The sequence below is a fragment of the Ranitomeya variabilis genome, chromosome 3 (genome assembly GCF_051348905.1).
Source record: "Ranitomeya variabilis isolate aRanVar5 chromosome 3, aRanVar5.hap1, whole genome shotgun sequence".
In the NCBI taxonomy this organism is placed as follows: Eukaryota; Metazoa; Chordata; class Amphibia; order Anura; family Dendrobatidae; genus Ranitomeya; species Ranitomeya variabilis.
This window is the reverse complement of record NC_135234.1, coordinates 725,602,503-725,627,489: the sequence shown is the minus strand read 5'-3', so window position 1 is coordinate 725,627,489 and position 24,987 is coordinate 725,602,503. Positions and strand designations below refer to the sequence as shown.

The window sequence follows — 24,987 nt, the reverse complement described above, 5'->3', positions numbered from 1 at the left end:
TTCATAATCCACATCAAAAAGTTCAGTTTGAACGTACTTTAATTGACCCCATGCAAGTCAGGAGAACCCGCCAATTTTAGTTGCATCAAACAACTTTCTGGTAGATGTTTTTTTTTGTTTTAGGAAGCACCTTACTTTCCTCACTCCATACAGAGCACATCAAGATGATGTGTCAGACAGACATTCATTAGACAGCCATCTGATATGTATGGCCAACATTAAGGAGGTTGTCCCACAAATAAATTCCTTTAAGTCAATAGATCTTGGAATTAAAACATATGTTCCACAATTGGATGTGATAAAAAAAAATGTTCCTGTGCCGGGATAATCTTAATAAATGTGCACCTGCTGTGTAATGGCCGTGTCTGATCATGCAGGGTCATGGTCTGAACATACTACATCTCCAGGGCAGAGGAGGACCCAAGAGAATACACAGGCAGGACAGCACTGGAACACTGATGATTCTTTGTGAGGTAAAACATTTCCCTGTATAATCAGGCAGGCAAATATTTTACCTCATAGAAACTACCATGCCTGTGATTTTAGCTTCTAAAGCGTCCAACATGGATGTGAACATATCAAAACAATCCATCCTCTGCTTTAGGTAGTGAGCTGGATCAGAAGTGTAAAAGGAGCAGAAAGAGCAGTCATTTTGGAGCCCTAATGCTTGAGGTGGCCCTCAGCCCCTCTGCCACGAACCTCCAGTATTATAAACGGGACATGACGGCACGTGGAGGCCTCCGTTACAAATTTTGTATTGGAACTCAGAAGCTTTGAGGTGATGCCCAATTCTAGGACATCTAGTAGTAAAATTTTCATGATATTCTAATATATTTGGGATACAAGATCTTTGGCGATTTCATAAACTGATGCAATATCACAAAAATAACTAGACGTAGGAAGATATCAGCTTCAACAAGGTCCTAATTATACGAGAAACAAAATTACGCTGCCAAGGTGAACAATGGGCAGCGCCTAATCTAGGTTTTACATATAACTGTTCCTACGGGCAAGACACAATCGCATAATCCTAACCCCCTCCAGGCCTGAAGAGAAAGGAATTCATGTCTTCTAGGTGGAGATTACATAAAGGTAATTCAATGGATTTTTCCATTCTTCTTTTGACGTTTTTGCTGTTCATTTTTTTCTTCTTTCTTATGAAAACAGCATTTATCTTCTTTTTTTTCCCTTATTTTTTCCTTTCAGTAGAATAGGATGCTTAGACAGCTCGAAGTCAACAAAGTTAGGAATGTCGAGCCAAGAGGAGGCGCTTTTCCCAACAGGTTTGCACAAGTTACGGGAAATCTTTAAAAGAAACTCAGAGGAATAATCGGAGGGCAGGCTTTACAGTTACGAGGAAACAATAGAACATGTACGGGACAAATGTGCGATCAAGAGCAGAAATCCTATAATCTGTCCAAAATACCTGCTCTACAGACAGCGCCAAGTTAAAAGCACATTTGTTCTTTCAAAAATCGCTATTTGTTAATTCCTCCCATTTTAATCTTTTTTTTTTTTATGTACCCGCATATCTCAGAGGCATCCAAGGTTCTTAAAAGAAGGCGTTGGGGCGATTATTGGGTTTTCCCACAGAAAGATTATTTTTCTGTTCCTGTAAAGGGACAAAATTTCCATTTTCACTGGAAATATTTTGCTTTATCCGGAAAGTTATTACACTTTAGCTTTTACATTTTTTTATTATGACAGTTAAACATTTAAAAAAATAAAATATATATATACTGCTCAAAAAAATAAAGGGAACACTATAATACCACATCCTATCTCTGAATGAAATATTCCAGTTGCAAATTTTTATTCATTGCATAGCGGAATGTGTTCACAACAATAAAACATAACAATTATCAATGTAAATTAAAATGAATATCCCATGGAGGTCTGGATTTGGAATGATACTCAAAATCCAAGTGGAAAATCAAATTACAGCCTGATCCAACTTCAGTGGAAATGCCTCATGACAAGGAAAAGATGCTCAGTATTGTGTGTGGCCTCCACGTGCCTGTATGATCTCCCTACTGTACAACGCCTGGGCATGATCCTGATGAGGCAGCGGATGGTCTCCTGAGGGATCTGCTCCCAGACCTGGACTAAAGCATCCGCCAACTCCTGGACAGTCTGTGGTGCAACGTCACGTTGGTGGTTGGAGCGAGACATGATGTCCCAGATGTGCTCAATCGGATTCAGGTCTGGGGAACGGGCGGGCCAGTCCATAGCTTCAACGCCTTCATCTTGCAGGAACTGCTGACACACTCCAGCCACGAGTCTGGCATTGTCCTGCATTAGGAGGAACCCAAGGCCAATCGCACCAGCATATGGTCTCACAAAGGGTCTGAGGATCTCATCTCGGTACCTAATGGCAGTCAGGCTACCTCTGGCGAGCACATGGAGGGCTGTGCAGCCCTCCAAAGAAATGCCACCCAACGCCATTACTGACCCACTGCCAAACCGGGTGTCTTGATAATTCCCAATAATTTCCACCTGTTGTCTTTTCCATTTGCACAACAGTATGTGAAATTGATTGGCAATCAGCGCTGCTTCCTAAGTGGACAGTTTGATTTCACAAAAGTTTGATGTACTTGGAGTTATATTCTGTTCTTTAAGTGTTCCCTTTATTTTTTGAGCAGTATATATATATATATATATATATATATATATATATATATATATATATATATATATATATTTTTAGTCATTTTATATGGATAGTGATGTTCTGGATTAGAAAAACATGACCGTCTTAAGTGCCACATCTATTCATAGCTTGCGTCTGGTATTGTAACTCCATGTGGCACGGTTTCTAGGAAAAGGAAAAAAAAAGTTTTTTTCCTAAGAAAAAAGTCTTTAACCCCTTCATGACCTTGCCGTTTTTTGCAATTCTGACCAGTGTCCCTTTATGAGGTAATAACTCAGGAACGCTTCAACGGATCCTAGCGATTCTCAGATTGTTTTTTCGTGACATATTGGGCTTCATGTTAGTGGTAAATTTAGGTCGATAATTTCTGAGTTTATTTGTGAAAAAACGGAAATTTGGCAAAAATTTTGAAAATTTCGCAATTTTCACATTTTGAATTTTTATTCTGTTAAACCAGAGAGTTATGTGACACAAAATAGTTAATAAATAACATTTCCCACATGTCTACTTTACATCAGCACAATTTTGGAAACAAATTTTTTTTTTGCTAGGAAGTTATAAGGGTTAAAATTTGACCAGTGATTTCTCATTTTTACAACAAAATTTACAAAACCATTTTTTTTAGGGACCACCTCACATTTGAAGTCAGTTTGAGGGTTCTATATGGCTGAAAATACCCAAAAGTGACACCATTCTAAAAACTGCACCCCTCAAGGTGCTCAAAACCACATTCAAGAAGTTTATTAACCCTTCAGGTGTTTCACAGCAGCAGAAGAAACATGGAAGTAAAAAGTGAACATTTAACTTTTTAGTCACAAAAATGATCTTTTAGCAACAATTTTTTTATTTTCCCAAGGGTAAAAGGAGAAACTGGACCACGGACGTTGTTGTCCAATTTGTCCTGAGTACGCTGGTACCTCATATGTGGGGGTAAACCACTGTTTGGGCGCACGGCAGGGCTCGGAAGGGAAGTAGTGACATTTGAAATGCAGACTTTGATGGAATGGTCTGCGGGCGTCACATTGCATTTGCAGAGCCCCTGATGTGCCTAAACAGTAGAAACACCCCACAAGTGACCCCATTTTGGAAACTAGACCCCCGAAGGAACTTATCTAGATGTGTGGTGAGCACTTTCAACCCCCAAGTGCTTCACAGAAGTTTATAACGCAGAGCCGTGAAAATAAAAAATAATTGTTCTTTCCTCAAAAATTATGTTTTAGCAAGTAATTTTTTATTTTTGCAAGGGTAACAGGAGAAATTGGACCCCAACAGTTGTTGCCCAGTTTGTCCTGAGTACGCTGGTACCCCAAATGTGGGGGTAAACCACTGTTTGGGCGCACGTCGGGGCTTGGAAGGGCGGGAGCACCATTTGACTTTTTGAACGCAAGATTGGCTGGAATCAATGGTGGCGCCATGTTGCGTTTGGAGACCCCTGATGTGCCTAAACAGTGGAAACCCCTCAATTCTAACTTCAACACTAACCCCAACACACCCCTAATCCTAATCCCAACTGTAGCCATAACCCTAATCACAACCCTAACCCCAACACACCCCTAACCACAACACACCCGTAACCCTAATTCCAACCCTAATCCTAACCCTAATCCCAACCGTAACCCTAATCCCAACCCTAACCACAACTGTAACCCCAACACACCCCTAACCTTATCCGTAACCCTAACCACAAGCCTAATCTTAACCCTATTTCAAACCCTAGCCCTAATTCCAACCCTAACTCTAATTCCAACCCTAACCCTAAGGCTATGTGCCCACGTTGCGGATTCGTGTGAGATCTTTCCGCACGATTTTTGAAAAATCTGCAGGTAAAAGGCACTGCGTTTTACCTGCGGATTTACAGCAGATTTCCAGTGTTTTTTTGTGCGGATTTCACCTGCGGATTTCACCTGCGGATTCCTATTGAGGAACAGGTGTAAAACGCTGCGGAATCCGCACAAAGAATTGACATGCTGCCCATGGGCACAGCGGATTTGGTTTTCCTTAGGTGTACATGGTACTGTAAACCTGATGGAAAACTGCTTCGAATTCGCAGCGGCCAATCCGCTGCGGATCCGCGGCCAATCCGCGGCCGATCCGCTGCGGATCCGCTGCCAATCCGCTGCCAATCCGCTGCCAATCCGCTGCGGATCCGCTGCCAATCCGTGGCCGATCCGCTGCGGATCCGCGGCCGATCCGCTCTGTGTGCACATGCCATAACCCTACCCCTAACCCTAACCCTACCCGTAACCCTAACCCTAGTTCTAACCCTAACCCTAGTGGAAAAAGAAAAAAAAAAAATATTTTCTTTATTTTATTATTGTCCCTACCTATGGGGGTGATAAAGGGGGGGGTTTATTTATTATTTTTTTATTTTGATCACTGTGTTAGAACCTACCACAGCGATCAAAATGTACCTGTAATGAATCAGCCAGCCGGCAGATTCGGCGGGCGCACTGAGCATGCGCCCGCCATATTGGAAGATGGGCACAGCGGATTTGGTTTTCCTTAGGTGTACATGGTACTGTAAACCTGATGGAAAACTGCTTCGAATTCGCAGCGGCCAATCCGCTGCGGATCCGCGGCCGATCCGCTGCGGATCCGCGGCCGATCCGCTGCGGATCCGCGGCCGATCCGCTGCCGATCCGCTGCCGATCCGCGGCCGATCCGTGGCCGATCCGCTCTGTGTGCACATGCCATAACCCTAACCCTAACCCTACCCGTAACCCTAACCCTAGTTCTAACCCTAACCCTAGTGGAAAAAGAAAAAAAAATATATATATATTTTCTTTATTTTATTATTGTCCCTACCTATGGGGGTGATAAAGGGGGGGGGTTATTTATTATTTTTTTATTTTGATCGCTGTGTTAGAACCTACCACAGCGATCAAAATGTACCTGTAATGAATCAGCCAGCCGGCAGATTCGGCGGGCGCACTGAGCATGCGCCCGCCATATTGGAAGATGGCGGCGCCCAGCGAGGAGACGGACCGACACCGGGAGCCTCGGTAAGTATAAGGGGGGGGGAGATCGGGGCACGGGGGGGGCGTCGGAGCACCGGGGGGTGACATAGGAGCAGGGGGGGAGCGGGCAGGAGGACGGGGGAGCGGAGCACAGGACGGAGGGGACCGGACCCCATAACGGAGCACTGGGGGGGCGATCGGTGGGGTGAGGGGGGGGTCACTTCAGGTTTTCCAGCCATGGCCGATGGTATTGCAGCATCGGCCATGGCTGGATTGTAATATTTCACCAGTTTTTTAGGTGAAATATTACAAATCGCTCTGATTGGCAGTTTCACTTTCAACAGCCAATCAGAGCGATCGTAGCCACGGGGGGGGGTGAAGCCACCCCCCCTGGGCTGAAGTACCACTCCCCCTCTCCCTGCAGATCGGGTAAAATAGGAGTTAACCCCTTCACCCGATCTGCAGGGACGCGATCATTCCATGACACCACATAGGCGTCATGGGTCGGGAAGGGGTTAAGTGAAGCAGTCAGCTCATCAGTAACAAACAGTCCTCCTGTTCCAACAGATAAAACATCTGGGAATGTTCACGGATAGCATGATGGACAATTAAGGCTGGAGTAAATCCATGGGTTGTACATTCAGCAACAGGAGTAAAGTTGAACGGATTGGCCACTACTTTTTTATTGATAGTCTATCCTTAAGATAGGCCATGAATATCTCATTGGTGGGGATGCAACACCAGGAATTCCCACCAATCAACTGTTACCAGAGGCTAGAAGTTCTCAGATGTTGCCGGAACACAGCTGCTCCATCATCTCTATAGTGGCCACGGCCGGGTACTGCAGATCCACCCTCTAGTAAAATGAAAAGGGGGTGGATCTGTGGTACCCCGCCACGGCCCCTATAATTGATAATACTGCTGTGTTCTGGCAGTACCACTAATAGCTGATCAGCAGAGGGAGCCGAATGTCACACTTGATCAAATATTGATGGCCTATCTTAAGGAGATTGATAACTATCACTAGTAGGACAAAAATCCCAGAAAGAGAAGAGGTTTAAATGATTAAAGCACAAGTTATACGGAATCTTTTCTCACAAACTATACAATCAATCTCTTCTGCTCCTCCTGCTTTATAAGGTGCCTGCAGGTTGGACGGCAATTTCTTGGCGACAAGTTAAATTTTAACAAATTTTTGGGATCCTATCTTTTCTCTTGGTGCATGATGTTAAACTCCATGAAGTTTTTTAATAGTAAGATCTAATATGCAAGGCTGTATTACTGCTCTGTACTAATTGTAAGTTTTACAGAGGATTTGTATAGGACCCACAGAGTTCTTTGGGGCACTACAATACCTCTTTATGGGTCTTTACTGAGGAATACTGAATATGGCAGAAAACGAAAATAAGGTGTGCTCCATTGGACCTGGTGTTACAGAGGTATTCTCACAGAGAGGTAGTAAAGGATAATTCCCATGATTAGTAGATACCTAGAGGTGATAACTCGCTGATTGGTAGGGGTTGGACTGCTAGGACACCCACCGATCCAGAGAACAGATCTCTGCAAAGTTCCGTTTGAATGGAGCATTGGTCAAACGTGCACCACAGTTCCATGCATTCTCTATGGAACTGCTGGAAAAAAACAGATAAACAGATGAAAGGATGAAAACACGGATAGGCGATAACATCTAAAGAGGGATTAAGAGCTTTATTTATAGCATTTCAGAAGACTGGATAGTGTGTACAGTATCTGAGGTGCTCAATATTTTAGTACATCTAGGATGTCCACTAGATTTGGATAAGGTTCTGTTCGAGAGAGCTGTAAGAGCTAAAAATTATTACAGTTTAGAAAGAAATCGCATTAAAAGGTGTCGTCCAATCTATAAAAGAAAATAAAAAAAACGGGAGCAGATGTGAGAACATCATAAAATAAACACAACTGCCCTCTTCTTTTCCCCCAGGATCCTAAGCTGACACTTTGGCGCTGCTCCAGGTCTTGGTGTACGAGAGGCCGGAACTTATCAGCTGCAGTGGCCACATCGATCAAGTGCTGTACTGTTGCCATAATAGCTTTCATCGCTGAGAGGTGAAGCCAGTAGTGGGGTATGTGACCAATCCAGCCACTTGCCTAGAAATAGAGACCGGGAAGACTGCCGGAGCATGTGCACTGGATCTACTATTTATTAGATGTGAATTTAGTTTGTGTATTTAATCACATCTGTATAAAAAAAAAAAACTTTTCAAAGGCGGGATAACGAAATCAGGTAAGTAGAATGTCATAGAAAAAAGAACAAAAACCAACTACACAAACATTTCCTAAAAAATAAAAATAATCTAGCTAACGAGTGTACTATGGAACAGTTTTTTTCTTTTATTTCATTGCAAATTCTATCATTCTCTTCCACGTGTTTCCCACCCATTGAACTAAATTACCAACCTTCCACGTTCTTACAAAAGCAAACTGATCTGCAGATTGCATCCTTCTTTCGAATTCTGCTGGGAACAGGTCTGAAAAAGCGCTAAAATAAAAAGCCAAAAAGAATAAACATATGCACGGTAATGTAACAACGACTTGCTGTTCTTCTGTCTCTTTTAACTTTTTAACTGCGTCAGGCTCCCAAAGCCACAAAGCATTTAATGGGAACTTAGTGGATACATGCTGCCCGAAACAAGGGCGTATCAGACACTGGCTGTATGATTTCAGCCATATATGTTTGATTCTGGAAAGCTGAGACGTTTCAGACAAAAACATGCTTTAAAAGTATCTGAGGTCTGAGATGAACGGATGACTAGTCAGAGAAGCAGGACCACCATGGCTTCTCCCCACCCACACCTCTGGAGTAAAAGGGTTCTCCCTATAAAGGCTCCTAGAGACATAGGGTGAAAAAAGACCTAGGTCCATCAAGTTCAACCTTTCTCCACGCAAAGAGAGACCTTTCACTCAAGGGGAGCGGGCAGGGAGAAGACACCATGGACTGCGCAGAATGGGAGACTGGATGGATAATCAGGTTCCCAGCCACTGTCTGAAACATGTTGCCTGTGGATCGAGCAACATGTGTACCAGTCAGGTTCTCTTTAAAATAAGTGACCGGTCCATTCTTCTACAGCTCACTATTAATACAAACTATTTAAAAAGGACAAAGGCCTCAAAAGGCGTCAGGTAAAATCATAAAAGAAGCGTTTTTGCAGAAAAACTCAACGGGCACAATGATGTCTATAAAACAGAGTGTACACATACCCTTACAAGGCACAAGGGAGTGACTGAGACAAACACAAAAGAAGTGGAAGATACACGGTTGTGTTGTAACCGTCTATTCTTCCCCACATTACTGACACAATTCAACAGCAGAACCGCTGATCTCATGACCTGGAGCATAGGCATAAATGGACAGTTTGGCCAGAAATTGTGGCCATAAAGCGGATGAATAAATTACAGCTACAACAGCTTGGAACCAAAGGCAATTTTCAAAATAGCTACCCTCAGAAGAAAATGAAAAAAAAAAAAATTAGTTAAAAGGGGTTGTGCACTATCTTTACATGGATGAGTCTTCCTTGAGAGAGGTCATCAATATCAGATTGGTGGGGGAAGGCCGACATCTGACTCTCCATACACCGTTTAGGAGCTCATCTGTATGACCTGGCAGCCACCGCTAATCTCTTGAATAGGAATAGGGAACGCCTAAGTAGAGGTCACCGGTATAAAACTAGTGGACAACCCTTTTAAAATTAACTAAAGCCATGTTCACATCTCCTTCACGAGCCTCCAACTCAAATTCTGTCATATCTGGCAGGAAGGACAGCCCAACACACACACACAGCCATTACTCCTAGTAAAATGGTGGACACCATGACAGAACCCGACTGATCATGGTGTACTGTAATGTGTTCCTAGGAGTGTTGTCGTTGTCCATCACGGAATAGATCCAGAATTCCTGTCAGTTTTGGGTTTTTTTGCTCCTGTGACTAAACAGAAAAATGGAGTCTCTGTTGCCCTAGTACTAATATAAGCATACATCATCCTGCACAACGTGACAGCACCAAGAAGCGGCTAAGTGAAGTGATGACCTGGCTCCTTCATTGATTGTTTATACCTCAGAGTTTGCTATTAATCTCATCCAGTTTGACTAGACTTCCCAGCTACACAACATTAAGATGAACATTTCTCCCCTGAGGTTTCTATATTACATACATGAGAAACTGCAAGCTCAGTGTGTGTTTATGGGAAATATTATCAAGCAAATCTGACCACCACAGTATCCTGTGAGTCACCGGCCGTCCACCACCATCAGCACACATTAGGGACCCGCCAGTCAGGCTGACCACACTGATGGGAATGGTGGTGATCATGAGTGGCAATACAATCAGTGCCGGCCTGACGCAATGCTGGATATTTACATTAGAACTGCATGGCAGGCATTAAAAGTGATGATCCTCAATACAGACATCTAACAGACTGGGTGAGCTAAGGCTGCAGAACGACGGCCAATAATGCTGACAAACTGAATTGAACGGATGAAAACTTTTAGAAAATTAATGCAAGTGATGCATACCTACCCCTTATATAGTACAAAATTGGTTAAGACAAGTTTAGAGTTTTTTTTGTATTTCTTTAAAGAGAGAACTACGCATTTGTCCCTACAACGCATTGGTCGCTACAACATATTGGTGACTACACCGCATTAGTGACTACAACGCATTGGTGACAAAAACACAGTGGGCCCTACAACACATTGGTCCCTACAACGCAATGGTCACTACAACGCAATGGTCACTACAACACAGTGGTCCCTACAATGCAGTGGTGAATAAAACACAGTGGTCCCTACAACGCATTGGTCCCTACAACGCAATGGTCACTACAACGCAATGGTCATTACAACGCATTGGTGACTAAAACACAGTGGTCCCTACAATGCAGTGGTGACTAAAACACAGTGGTCCCTACAACGCATTGGTCACTACAACGCAATGGTCACTACAACGCAATGGTCACTACAACGCATTGGTGACCACAACGCATTGGTCCCTACAACAGGCGAACCATTTGTACAATGATCCAAACTACCCCCTGCATGCCTTGCACCATATTCACCAACATAAGGCTGGTATTGTCTGCTGCAACAGAAAACTAGTGGATAAAACTGATAAATGAATGGAAAAGTTTGAGATTTTTATGGTATGGGCAAAATGAGTCTTTTTTTCTGAGTTTTTGGAACAGAAACTCAAGTTTTTGAAATTTATATGAACTAGCCTACAAGCTTCATTCAGATTTCCAATCAGTATTTCATCACTGATTATATCTTACGCAAAAATAAATAAATATAATTCCAAAGCATCTCCCACACATTGCAATATTAAAAACAATCAGCACAGGGATGAAGATTTTCAAAAACCCAAAGATCCATAACTCGGAACAACAGTGGACAAGTCACAATAATCATACAGCATTTCTAATGGAAAAATAACATATAACCGATTTAAAAAGCTGGAAAATACTAGGAAATAAATTAGAATTACTGAAAGTGTTACATAAAGTTACAGGAACAATGTGCTTACACCTAGCCTTGGAGAAAATGCACCAAAACTTGTTACATTTTGTCAGGTAATGAAAAATCACAGGCCCCAATTCATTAAAGGGGTTGTCTAGGACTTTAACATTGATGGCCTAGGTCATCAAGGTCTGATCGGTGGGGGCGCGACACCCAGCACCCTCGCCAAGCAGCTGTTCCCTGTGTCAGCGGCAGCCACAATGGCTCAGTTGCGGTACTACACAGCACAGCTCCGTCAACAGAATAGTGGCCACTGCCGGTACTGCACATGTGCCAACTATTCAAATCAATAGGTGGTGGATGAGCAGTACCCATCCTTGGCCAATATTTAGTTGATAGAGCGGTGCAGCTCCGCAACAGGGCAGTTCCAGCCGACACCAGGAGCAGCTGATCAGCGTGGCACCCACAGATCAGACTTTGATGACCCATCAATGTTAAAATCCTGCGCAACCCCTTTAAGAATGGCACTTCATACACCATTCTTAATGAGGGACATGCAGGAACAAGATGTGCCAAATTCATGAAGAGGCACATGCCACTTAATGAATTCGGTGCATCTTATTACCACTGGAGTGCACCTCGGCAGAAATATTACTCCAGTCAGTGACAGGAGTATCATTTCTGGCAAAAAAAAAAAAAAAATTTCCTGAAATTGACAGGTGGGTGTAACCACACAGCATCCCGCCCCCTCCTCAGCTCTGGCATGAAAGCGCCAAAAGTGGCAACATTTTAGCACAACTCCATGTCGCAACTATTCGACATCTTCACTTTGATATATAAAACTTGAAGTAACATCCTGCGCTCTAGACAATTTTTGTCCCTCAAGCTGACAAGGGGGCGTGGCTTAGATGAACATAGTTGTGGCTTAAAATGAAACACCTACCAAAAAAGAAGCACAAAGTAAAACTGACATAAAGTGCACCACATTTATCCTCCAGCATGAGCCTCTGCCATAAGTTTGGCGCCTTCTCATACTGTCTAAACTACATATTGGACAGACCCCACACTTGGCCTAACGCAGCGCATCCGTCCAGTCCGGAAACTTCCTTTAATAACATAATTGCCAAAAACTTCTCAGCTTATACAGATAAAAAAAAACTCTCAGGAAATGAATCTTGATAAAACACCAACCAAAATAATGACAGAAACAAAGCAAATACCAGAACCCTGAATCAATGCTCTGAGCCTTCAATCACTTTGATCCTGAAATCACCTGCAATTCACAAGGAGCAGGGTTGGGTGGATATATAGATATTTTTCAGAAATAATAGAAACTTTTCTGAAGGTTTCTGCGTGCCATTGCTTGTATAGGAAAGCCTGCGCCATGATAAACAAAGCTGGAGATTAGACATGATAGAAACTCCTCTCTCACCTTGCTTGCACTGAAGCCCTTGACCTCACATTAGATCAGAACAAACCGCGGCGTCAAGGTGTTACTGGCATAGGAGTAGAACTTTTTTTTGTGGGCGATGAGAAGTTGGGGGCACAAATACAAGGAACCAAGTGATCTAACCATTGCAATACAGTATCAGCCATCTCTGTTTTTATATTCCCAACTAGAACTTGAAACTCTGAATATATAACCGCCTACAACCCTTTAAGAAGTCCCATTCCGGCATCTTTCTCTTCGAACGCCGCTCCGGCCTTCTTCTGCACCTTGTGACCGGCCGGATCACTGAAGTGTTTGTTGGGTGGATCGGAAGTCATTCTCAATGGTAGACTATGACACTCCGAATGAGGCTCTCGTAGACTTACATTAAGAGAGTAAGTCACAGTTGGCAGCGATTTCGGACCAGTAAAAACTGTGGTCACAAGATGGTCGAAAGGGACTGGAGCGGCGCTTGAAACAGAAGAAGACTGGGTCCGGATAAGTATTGTACTATACACAGAACGAACATTACTGATTCCTAACCGGTGGTAAAAATATATATGAAAACGCCGGAGTGTGTGTACCAAAGACTTATGTCCAGTATTCCGCACCTTGAAAAACAGCGGCATGGTGCTCTATCAGAGTTCTGGGGCAGCAGTTCTTGCTTTTTGTGCAGACTCACCAATACAGCTCGTAGCTAATGACATACTACACGTATCAGCATGCCTTCAGTGTCTTGACTCATAACTCAATGCAATCGACTATGGATCATTCTACTGATAGACACAAGCAATTTGGGCTCCTGGGGGCTCCTGGGGCCCCAGTGTAAAATCTGTAACAAAGCCTTCATATGGTAGAGCGGGACCATTGGGCTCATTCAGACAATGCTGCCCAGAAGAGACTGTTGTGGTCGTTTCCACCATAAAAACAACACTGAACTGATGGGTGGTCCAAGCTTCTACATATAGTAGAGTAGATCATAGAATGATAAAGTTGGAAGGGACCTCCTGGGTCATCTGGTCCAACCCCCTGCTCAAAGCAGGATTCACTAAATCATCCCAGACAGATGTCTGTCCAGCCTCTGTTTGAAGACTTCCATGGAAGGAGAACTCATCACTTCTCGTGGCCGCCTGTCCCACTCATTGATCACCCTCACTGTCAAAAAGTTTTTTCTAATATCTAATCTGTGTCTCCTCCCATTCAGTTTCATCCCATTGCTTCTAGTCTTTCCTAATCCTAGATCTAAATAGTAAAAAGTAAGCTTTACAACACCTGCCAACTCCTTGTATCCAAAAAATGTACTTTCCACATAATTGCCAACACTCCAAAAATATTTGGAAGGCTGCTGGTAAATCAGGAAACTTCTTGTACTGTAAAAAAAAAAAAGCTGTAAAATCTATGGGCACAGCAGATGCCTTTGGTGACCTCCCAGAAAGCAGTGTTCCCCAAAATTTTCCTAATGCCATGATGTCAAGCCCTTGCATCCAAAGAAACATCCAAGGAGTGGAGCAGGGCAGGGTTTATATGGAAGGGGAATGGCTCGTCAGAAAGGGGCAAGGCTCATTAGAATGGGGCATGGCTCATCTCATAGGGGGCATGGCTCGTCTCAATAGGGGACTTGGTTCGTCTCAATAGGGGGCATGGCTCGTCTCAAAAGGAGACTTGGCTCGTCTCAAAAGGGGACTTGGCTCGTCTCAAAAGGGGACTTGGCTCGTCTCAAAAGGGGACTTGGCTCGTCTCAAAAGGGGACTTGGCTCGTCTCAAAAGGGGACTTGGCTCGTCTCAAAAGGGGACTTGGCTCGTCTCAAAAGGGGCATAGCTCGTCTCAAAAGGGGCATAGCTCGTCTCAAAAGGGGCATAGCTCGTCTCAAAGGGGCATGGCTCGTCTCAAAGGGGCATGGCTCGTCTCAAAGGGGGCATGGCTCGTCTCAAAAGGAGACTTGGCTCGTCTCAATAGGGGACTTGGCTCGTCTCAAAGGGGGCATGGCTCGTCTCAAAGGGGGCATGGCTCGTCTCAAAAGGGGACTTGGCTCGTCTCAAAGGGGGACTTGGCTCGTCTCAAAGGGGGACTTGGCTCGTCTCAAAGGGGGACTTGGCTCGTCTCAAAGGGGGGCATGGCTCGTCTCAAAGGGGGGCATGGCTCGTCTCAAAGGGGGCATGGCTCGTCTCAAAGGGGGCATGGCTCGTCTCAAAGGGGGCATGGCTCGTCTCAAAGGGGGCATGGCTCGTCTCAAAGGGGGCATGGCTCGTCTCAAAGGGGGCATGGCACGTCTCAAAGGGGGCATGGCACGTCTCAAAGGGGGCATGGCACGTCTCAAAGGGGGCATGGCACGTCTCAAAGGGGGCATGGCACGTCTCAAAGGGGGCATGGCACGTCTCAAAGGGGGCATGGCACGTCTCAAAGGGGGCATGGCTCGTCTCAAAGGGGGCATGGCTCGTCTCAAAGGGGGCATGGCTCGTCTCAAAGGGGGCATGGCTCGTCTCAAAGGGGGCATGGCTCGTCTCAAAGGGGGCATGGCTCGTCTCAAAGGGGGCATGGCTCGTCTCAAAGGGGGCATGGCTCGTCTCAAAGGGGGCATGGCTCGTCTCAAAGGGGGCATGGCTCGTCTCAAAGGGGGCATGGCTCGTCTCAAAGGGGGCATGGCACGTCTCAAAGGGGGCATGGCACGTCTCAAAGGGGGCATGGCACGTCTCAAAGGGGGCATGGCTCGTCTCAAACAGGGCATGGCTCGTCTCAAAGGGGGCATGGCTCGTCAAAGGGGGCATGGCTCGTCTCAAAGGGGGCATGGCTCGTCTCAAACGGGGCATGGCTCGTCTCAAACGGGGCATGGCTCGTCTCAAAGGGGGCATGGCTCGTCTCAAAGGGGGCATGGCTCGTCTCAAAGGGGGCATGGCTCATCTCAAAGGGGGCATGGCTCGTCTCAAAGGGGGCATGGCTCGTCTCAAAGGGGCATGGCTCGTCTCAAAAGGAGACTTGGCTCGTCTCAATAGGGGACTTGGCTCGTCTCAAAGGGGGCATGGCTCGTCTCAAAGGGGGCATGGCTCGTCTCAAAGGGGACATGGCTCGTCTCAAAGAGGGCATGGCTCATCTGAAAAGGGTCACGGCTCGTTTGAAAAGGGTCAAGGCTAGTCTAAAAAGGGTCAAGGCTCATAGTGATAATTGGAAAGCTTGGTTAAGACCAATATGGCCTTCATTACATTTCACACACAGACTTAGGTTAGACATGCAGATATACATTCACCACCTCCTTATGGCTGCAGAAGGAGGATTAACTATCCAGGACTTTACGAACAGTGAGTGATAGCCATATTGGTGAATATATAGATCATTAACCAGGTTCCGTACAAAATGATCTATGTGAATATGATATAAAAACTTGTATTTAATATTTACTTAGGCAACTTTGTAAGAAAACGAGCATGAGCTATATCCTACGACAAGAAGTAGAGGACAACTCGGCATCACTGAGCATCGAGCACAGAGGAAGAAGACTGCAGTGACTGCAAACATCTGATGGAATCCACGTGAGCGCTCATGTCCCAACATTTAGAGGGCATCAGGAACGGCAGAGCGAAATCAAAATGGCAGTTCTGTTCGGATCCTATGTATAGATCTACTTTGAGAGAATCTGCAATGTTCTGCAGTAGAACGAGGAGCGGTGCCCGGTGTCAGTGTGCCAGGCTTTGTAAGCACATTTCTGTGTGGATAGGAGATGCAGCATTAAAACATTTTCTGTGCCCTGCGTCAGTAGATGGAGGTCACCTCCTGTCTTGACTTTGCCATTCTGCATGCTCCAAGGTTTTCTCTCTTTTTTCTTTCTTACTTTTTTTTTTTTTTTTTGTAAAGCTGTGCGTGCAGCGGTTCTGCTGATGCTAGAGGTACGCCCACTGTATAAGGAATTACTGGGTTTACAAAGACTAGATATGCCCTACACGATGCCAGACTGCAATACAGAACGCCACTCCTACAGCACCACCTGCATAGGTGCAGCTCACCTCACGTCACCGACATGGTATACGGACCACTAAGTACTTGCTTTACAGGGAAGAAAGACTTCTCTTTCCCATAAGGGGCAGACAGACTAAATGACCTCAGGCTGGATTTACACGGGACAATTAGACATCTGGATGCTTAATAATTCGAGTATCAGTCCGAGTTCTGCATTCTCATAGATATGAAAATCACTCCTGTCACAGCACAGTATATCCCTAAAACTCATCCTACGAGGATTTCCTTAATTTTTCAGCATATTTGGATATAAAGACTCGATATATTACATCCAACATCTATAATCTGTTATATTACAGCATTTCCAAGACCCTACACCAGGGATAGACTTCCCCTTCAAGCTTTAGGGCAGTATTCAAGAGCCCCTGGAGCATTTAAGTCCTAGATCGATGTACAGTTTAAGAAATGATTCAGAATTCCTTATTCACTTAAAGGAATACCTGTCACCAAGTCAAAAGTGGCCAGTTTTGCGATTAATTTATTCCTGTTGTTCCCCTTGAGTGAACCTTTTTTATTTTTCGAAAATCCGCCTTATGGATCCAGAGATATGGGCCTTTTTATTTAGTTCTAATTTTAGTGACACGTCCTAAGGTGGGAGTGGCTCACAGGATACTCTCGGGGGCGTGTCTTTAGGCTGCACAGCATAAATAGCCTGTTAGCCATGCCCCCTTAGTAAAAGGCATTAAAAAAAATGTATCACTAAATAAAAAAGACCCATATCTCTGGAACCGTATGGCGGATTTACAAAAAACAAAAACTGGGATAATCGGGGGGGACAGTGGGAATAAAATAAAAGCAAAAAACAACAACAAAAAACTGTCTACTTTTTACCTGGTTACAAGTTCTTTTTAATCACTTACTTGGGAGTCCGGTGGGTAGTTCTACTCAGTAACTGAGCATACGGAGATAACTAGCACCGCCCACATGACTCCTAAGCATAGGAACAGGTATTTAACAAAAAAATGAGTTACACTTAAATCAATTTGTTCAGTTCCTACTGCTCTTTATTAGCGAGGAGCGAACCATGAGAGACACCACGAGACAGAGATAGAAAGTTCAGGTCCACATTGTTTTCTATGGATTTCAGGTTCAGGTACAGTTCTGGTACCAGAACCAAACTTTGGTCAAACACGACGTACCTGAATGTCCACAGGTCCGGTCATCCCTACTCTTTTAACATAGTGCCTGATCCGAAGGCAGTATGATAAACTGACTGCCCTTTTAAATTGTAGGGCTGATGCACTTGGAAATACTAATATAGCAAACCACTATCCATGTGCATGATAAGTAGATGGTACATGATTTGTTAGGGATCACTCCTGATCAATCCCTGCTCCGGCACCGAAAATCTTGACGTACTTTAAAATATTGCCAAGTCAATGGGAAAAAAAAAATGCACATATAAGACCAATGCCATCTGGACCTGACCACACAGGTTCTCCCATTCCATCAAGGTCTAGACGAAACTACAAGGCGGGTTGTCAGATCAACATCTAGATCATAAAATCGGTGCGAGCTCCGAGCACAACCAACATAATGGGGTTTCCCTTCTGCTCATCATTTCCAAGCCTCCGTCACAGCATTTTATTAATCAGAGCCGATCACAGAATACAACATCCTCCCAGTGAAACATTTAAAGGGACGAGTCGCAGGGTTGGCGTTCTCCAACATATGTAGCTTTTAACCCTACAGTCTAAACACAGCCATGTTTATCATATCAATTATTAATTAGGATCCGCCGGGGCAGCAAATGTTCTCCACGTTATTAATTTGTTGTGACATGACGAGGCACTCAGGATTTTTCACAGTGACAATTACTTAAACCAATTAGCACCAATCCACATGTAAAACAAGGGAAAGATAAGCAGTAATCTCTCAAGTTGAAATGCAGATTTCCCATGCTCCAGGCTAAGAAAGTCACAAGAATGCAAAAAAAAAAAAAAAAAAATTTACAAAACTTCACAGGTTCAAACCCCGGCTGTCACTGAATGACTGCAGCAAATACATATTAACTAAATGATAAAGAAGTCTCAGGCCAGGCAAGAAAAGGAGGAAGGAGGAAATTCCCAGCAGCATGGTCACAATATAACATTCCTATCATCTGCAGGCCTTTTATGATGTGTGCACTAAAGGTAACACATTCCACCTGAAAGCAGGTGGAAGGCAAATAGATTAAGGAGCCTTTTAAAGCTGAACAGGCCTTTAAAAATAAATAAATAAATTAAATTAAATAAATAAATATATCTTCCTGACAGTGGGCAATTTTTTTCTTATTTATTTACAATTTATTATTTACTTATTTTTTTATTATTATTATCTGAAACAATGTATTTGTACTAGGATTGAATACTAACATTGCTACATTAGGAAAACTCAGCTAATTACACAATATGAATGATCAGAAAAGACTGTCATCAACTATTTGCCTAAAATTTACAGAAAAAAAAAAAAAAAAGAAAAAAATATAGCTATAGATCAAAACTATAAATCCCCTTAGGGAAGGGGAGACTAAACAAAAAATACAAATAAAAAAAAAAAGTTTTTAAAGATGGAAATCACACCCCCTTTTCCAAAAAATGTTTCACCCCATATGACCGATAGCGGCAACAGTTAATGATAACCGTTGGGTTTTTTTTTTTATGTTTTTCTTTTTAATAACAGCCGTGATAATTACCTAAATGTTGCCCAATAAAAATAATAATAATAATAATAATAAATTAAATAATTAGTACTACACGTGACTATCCAATGAGTCATAATAGTTGAACACACCATCCTCGCATTTTAGGTAAATTAATGTATGTATATATGTAATTTTAAATTAAAAAGTGCAGTTTTTTCTTATTAATTCTCTGTATAGTAAGCTTTTTTTTCTTTCATCATCCATGATCAATTTATAGAACTTTCACCTCTATAAATGAGAAACTCCCTTGATCCCTTTAATATTGTAGGTAACTGCTATGTACAGTTTCTCCCCTTCTGCCATAGTGGTTCTCGGAAACGAACAGGTTAATAAATGTCCTGTCAATTCTAAACACTGGGGAAATTGAGCGATTTCCGTAATGTCTGTAGTAGCGCCGCAGTTGCTGCTCTTTCCCCTTGTGCGGGCTTCACCACGTGCGGGAGAAGCCGGCGGTGCTCAGGACCCAGCGGTGGCGCGGCACACACATACATACACTAGACACCTGCTGGAGGCGTGGAGCCCGGACTGGGAGCAATGCAGCGAGTCCACGCTGCTCTCCCCAATGTACCGGGCGCTGCACACACCGCACTGCATCGTGCCTGAGCCTAATGGGGTGGGACAGCTAGAGGCATGGTGGGTCACCCGTGGGGGGAGATCTGCTGCTGCAGGAGAGAAGTAATGGGTGATGTGGGAGCCTAAATACCCATCATACAGTCCTGCCCCATACAGCATAGTCTGGACCCCCATCACACAGTCCTGCCCCCATACAGCATAGCCTAAATCCCCATCACACAGTCCTGCCCCCATACAGCAAAGCCTGGACCCCATCACACAGTCCTGCCCCCATACAGAATAGCCTGGACCCCCCACCACACAGTCCTGCCCCCATCACCCAGTCCTGCCCCCATACAGCATAGCCTGGACCCCATCACACAGCCCTGCCCCCATACAGCATAGCCTGGACCCCCATCACACAGCCCTGCCCCCATACAGCATAGCCTGGACCCCATCACACAGCCCTGCCCCCATACAGCATAGCCTGGACCCCATCACACAGTCCTGCCCCATACATCATAGCCTGGACCCCCATCACACAGTCCTGCCCCCATACAGCATAGCCTGGACCCCCATCACAGTCCTGCCCCCATCACACAGTCCTGCCCCCATACAGCATAGCCTAAATCCCCATCACACAGTCCTGCCCCATATAGCATAGCCTAAATCCCCATCACACAGTCCTGCCCCCATACAGCATAGCCTAAATCCCCATCACAGTCCTGCCCCCATACAGCATAGCCTGGACCCATTACACAGTCCTGCCGCCATACAGCATAGCCTGGACCCCCATCACACAGTCCTGCCCCCATCACCCAGTCCTGCCCCCATACAGCATAGCCTGGACCCCATCACACAGTCCTGCCCCCATACAGCATAGCCTGGACCCCATCACACAGTCCTGCCCCCATACAGCACAGCCTGGACCCCATCACACAGTCCTGCCCCCATACAGCATAGCCTGGACCCCATCACACAGTCCTGCCCCCATACAGAATAGCCTGGACCCCCCCATCACACAGTCCTGCCCCCATACAGCATAGCCTGGACCCCCATCACACAGTCCTGCTCCCATACAGCATAGCCTGGACCCCATCACACAGTCCTGCCCCATACAGAATAGCCTGGACCCCCCATCACACAGTCCTGCCCCCATACAGCATAGCCTGGACCCCATCACACAGTCCTGCCCCCATACAGCAAAGCCTGGACCCCATCACACAGTCCTGCCCCCATACAGCATAGCCTGGACCCCCATCACACAGTCCTGCTCCCATACAGCATAGCCTGGACCCCATCACACAGTCCTGCCCCATACAGAATAGCCTGGACCCCCCATCACACAGTCCTGCCCCCATACAGCAAAGCCTGGACCCCATCACACAGTCCAGCCCCCATACAGCAAAGCCTGGACCCCATCACACAGTCCTGCCCCCATACAGAATAGCCTGGACCCCCCATCACACAGTCCTGCCCCCATCACCCAGTCCTGCCCCCATACAGCATAGCCTGGACCCCATCACACAGTCCTGCCGCCATACAGCATAGCCTGGACCCCCATCACACAGTCCAGCCCCCAGAGAGCATAGCCTGGACCCCATCACACAGTCCTGCCCCCATACAGCATAGCCTGGACCCCATCACACAGTCCTGCCCCCATACAGCATAGCCTGGACCCCATCACACAGTCCTGCCCCCATACAGAATAGCCTGGACCCCCCCATCACACAGTCCTGCCCCCATACAGCATAGCCTGGACCCCCATCACACAGTCCTGCTCCCATACAGCATAGCCTGGACCCCCATCACACAGTCCTGCTCCCATACAGCATAGCTTGGACCCCATCACACAGTCCTGCCCCCATACAGAATAGCCTGGACCCCCCATCACACAGTTCTGCCCCCATACAGCATAGCCTGGACCCCCATCACACAGTCCTGCCCCTACAGGATAGCAGTGATCACACCTCCTAGAATACAGCATGCAAGTACTTTCCCAGTGCAGCCACTGCTGCAATGAAAGCGCCCCCCCACCCAGCATTCACTACTCCCATCATCCTCTCAGCATCCACTACTCCCATCACCCACTACTCCCAGCATCCACTACTCCCTGCATCCACCCAGCATCCACTACTCCCATCACCCACCCAGCATCCACTACTCCCACCATCCTCCCAGAGCATCTGCAGATGACACGCTGACAGCACTGTCCTCTGAACATGCCTCACACTGATCAGGTGGCTGGATGGGACTCTGCACACAGTCCAAGCAGCTGCAACATTTCTGAAACTTGCAGCAATGCAGATCAATGTCCCAGCAGCATCTCCGGGGTTAATAAAAGGAAGCAGGGGATTGGGCTGGGGGTTAGTATTGCTATGCGCCCTCCAGTCTCCAGCGCTAATGCTGAGTCACAAATAGCCCCCTATAGAAGTAACAGCCCCCATGGTATGTGCGCTGTAAAATGAGTCCATGTCCCTGGGATTTAGCCCGGGATCCTGCAGATTGCACTGCGATCACAGAGGAATTTGGGGAAGCAAATGGCCACACACATCTGTGCATCACCCCCCTGCACCACACCTCTAAATAGAAGGGGTCAATAATAGCCAGGAGGGGGCTGCACAGGGCGCTGTAGTGGAGGGTCCTGACAGCTACATGTACAGCAGGGTCCAGGCATGCACCATAGACCTTGGTGCCCCCAAATCTGGGGGGTCCTGACTACTCAGAATAACCGTGGTGCCCCCCTCAAACTGCAGGTCCTGACTGCAAAATACTAACATATACCATAGAAAGGTCCAGAACTTGGTGTCCTCCAATTTGAGGGTCCTAACAGCTACTTAGAATAATAGCCGACACATACCAAGGCAAGGACCAGAACTTAGGACCCTCAAATTGTGGGGCACCAACAACTACCTAGAATAATAGCCGACACATACCATGGCAAGGTCCAGAACTTAGGACCCTCAAATTGTGGGGCACCAACAACTACCTAGAATAACCAACATATACCATGGCAAGGTCCAGAACTTAGGACCCTCAAATTGTGGGGCACCAACAACTACCTAGAATAACCAACAAATACCATGGCAAGGTCCAGAACTTGGTGTCCCCCAATTTGAGGGTCCTGACAAGTACTCAATCAGTACATGCCACAACCAGGTCCAAGCATGAACTTTGGAACTTGGTGCCCCCCAAAAACTTGATGCATCAGTTACCTGCAGATGGAATGTAACCGTGTACAATGACCTACCAAATCTATTGTGATCCTGCCTTGTCCCTTGGATAGTCCCATTAGGAAAAATCTCTAAGTGGAATCCAGTCCTGCAGTAAAGCTGCCTCCTTCTGAGGATCCCCTTTAAGTGTTCCAAGTCAGTGACTGCGGAGCCTCTGGGCAGCCCCCCAGCCTCAGCCTGGCTCAGGTGGTCACTTAACAACATGGGGTTATCCACTGGCAGAACAGGTACGTTTCCAAAAGACACAGCATCCTGCACTGCGAAATAGTTGCCAACTTCACCCAAGGGAGCCATGAGCCTGGTGTGGGCGCTGGGGAGGCAGCTGCGGTTTCGGAGGCGCTGAGGGCAGGTGTGTATATATGTGTACACGGGATCCTGCGAGTGACTCAGTGAGGGAGGGGGGAGGATGGCGCCTCTCCTCTTCAATCCATCAATAATACACGGTCGTGGGGCTGAAGAGGTTCAAGGTCAAACCTGAAGGGAGAAGCAGCAGCAGCAGCAGCAGGAGCCACTGGTGACATAGTGCTGTCCGCGCATCTCAGCAGGCGAGCCGGGCTCCGCGTCCTTGGTCAGCCCCTGCAGTGGCGCTCAGGGGGGGAAGGTGGACTCCCTCCATTGGGCAGAAGACCAGCAGTGCTCGTGCCAACTTCCAGCAGCCGGGCTTGTTCGAGGATGTCCAGGCTACGTCAGAATGTGCGGACCCCGGGGAGGCATGCGCTGTCTGGGCTGGAGAAGGCGCCGCACACATCGGGAGCACCGCACGGAAACTTTTCAGGTGGCAGCTGCAGGAGGGCGCCGGGGCTGCAGCCTGGGAACAGGTGTCTGTGCCGGGCACACCGCTGCCGCTGATGAAGAAGCTGCTGCTGCTGCTGAGGCTCTTCCATCCAGCTCGCAGAGTGGCGCAGCAGCAGGCATTGGGCTGGGTTTAAGGTAGCCTTACTGCCTTCCTGCCAAGCCGCGTCCTCCCGGGTCCTACCGCCCGCTGCCTAGCCCGGCTCACACATCCCCGCGGCTCTGCGGCAGTGTCTGCAGCAGGCGATGCAGGACCTGGGCTCCCACGGAGGCCACTGACACGCACACTAGTGGGAGGCTGCGCGGTGTCAGGTGTCTGTCCCAAGCTTTCCTCCACTTTGTGCGGACCATAGGAAACGCGTCCGGTGTCAGAATAAATGTGGACGGAACAGCTGCATAGTGTAAGGGATGGGATCCTGTCACCTAATTACTGTCATACTGGGAAGAATTAGCATGACTGCGCGGATTATTTGTTTCTTTTCTATCATACACTTTTTTTTTTTGAGGGGGGAGATTATTCCCATCTTTATAAATTATTGCCTATCCAAAAAATAGAAGATAAATTGCTGTTTGGTGGGGGATGGCTACTGAGACTCCCCCGATTCTAAAGACGGGGCTCTGAGACTCCCCTGATCCTAAAGACGGGACTCTGAGACTCCCCGATCCTAAAGACAGGGCTCTGAGACTCCCCGGATCCTAAAGACAGGGCTCTGAGACTCCCCCGATCCTAAAGACGGGGCTCTGAGACTCCCCGGATCCTAAAGATGAGGCTCTGAGACTCCCCCGATCCTAAACACAGGGCTCTGAGACTCCCCGGATCCTAAAGACAGGGCTCTGAGACTCCCCCGATCCTAAAGACGGGACTCTGAGACTCCCCGGATCCTAAAGATGAGGCTCTGAGACTCCCCCGATCCTAAACACAGGGCTCTGAGACTCCCCCAATCCTAAAGACGGGGCTCTGAGACTCCTCCGATCCTAAAGACAGGGATCTGAGACTCCCCCGATCCTAAAGACGGGGCTCTGAGACTCCCCGGATCCTAAAGATGAGGCTCTGAGACTCCCCCGATCCTAAACACAGGGCTCTGAGACTCCCCCAATCCTAAAGACGGGGCTCTGAGACTCCTCCGATCCTAAAGACGGGGCTCTGAGACTCCTCCGATCCTAAAGACAGGGATCTGAGACTCTCCGATCCTA

The 24,987-nt window shown here is 46.4% G+C and overlaps 1 protein-coding gene across 1 annotated transcript in view; it reads right to left on the bottom strand.

Annotated features, from left to right (window-relative positions):
* The window catches only part of FGF9 (fibroblast growth factor 9), a 54,844-nt gene extending 30,702 nt beyond the window's left edge, over nt 1-24,142 (bottom strand). Inside the window, exon 1 of the mRNA XM_077298383.1 lies at nt 23,019-24,142. Within this exon, the coding sequence (XP_077154498.1) occupies nt 23,019-23,295 (277 nt within the window). The 5' untranslated portion in view covers nt 23,296-24,142. The remainder of the gene's footprint in view (nt 1-23,018) is intronic.
* Nucleotides 24,143-24,987: the final 845 nt, after the last annotated feature.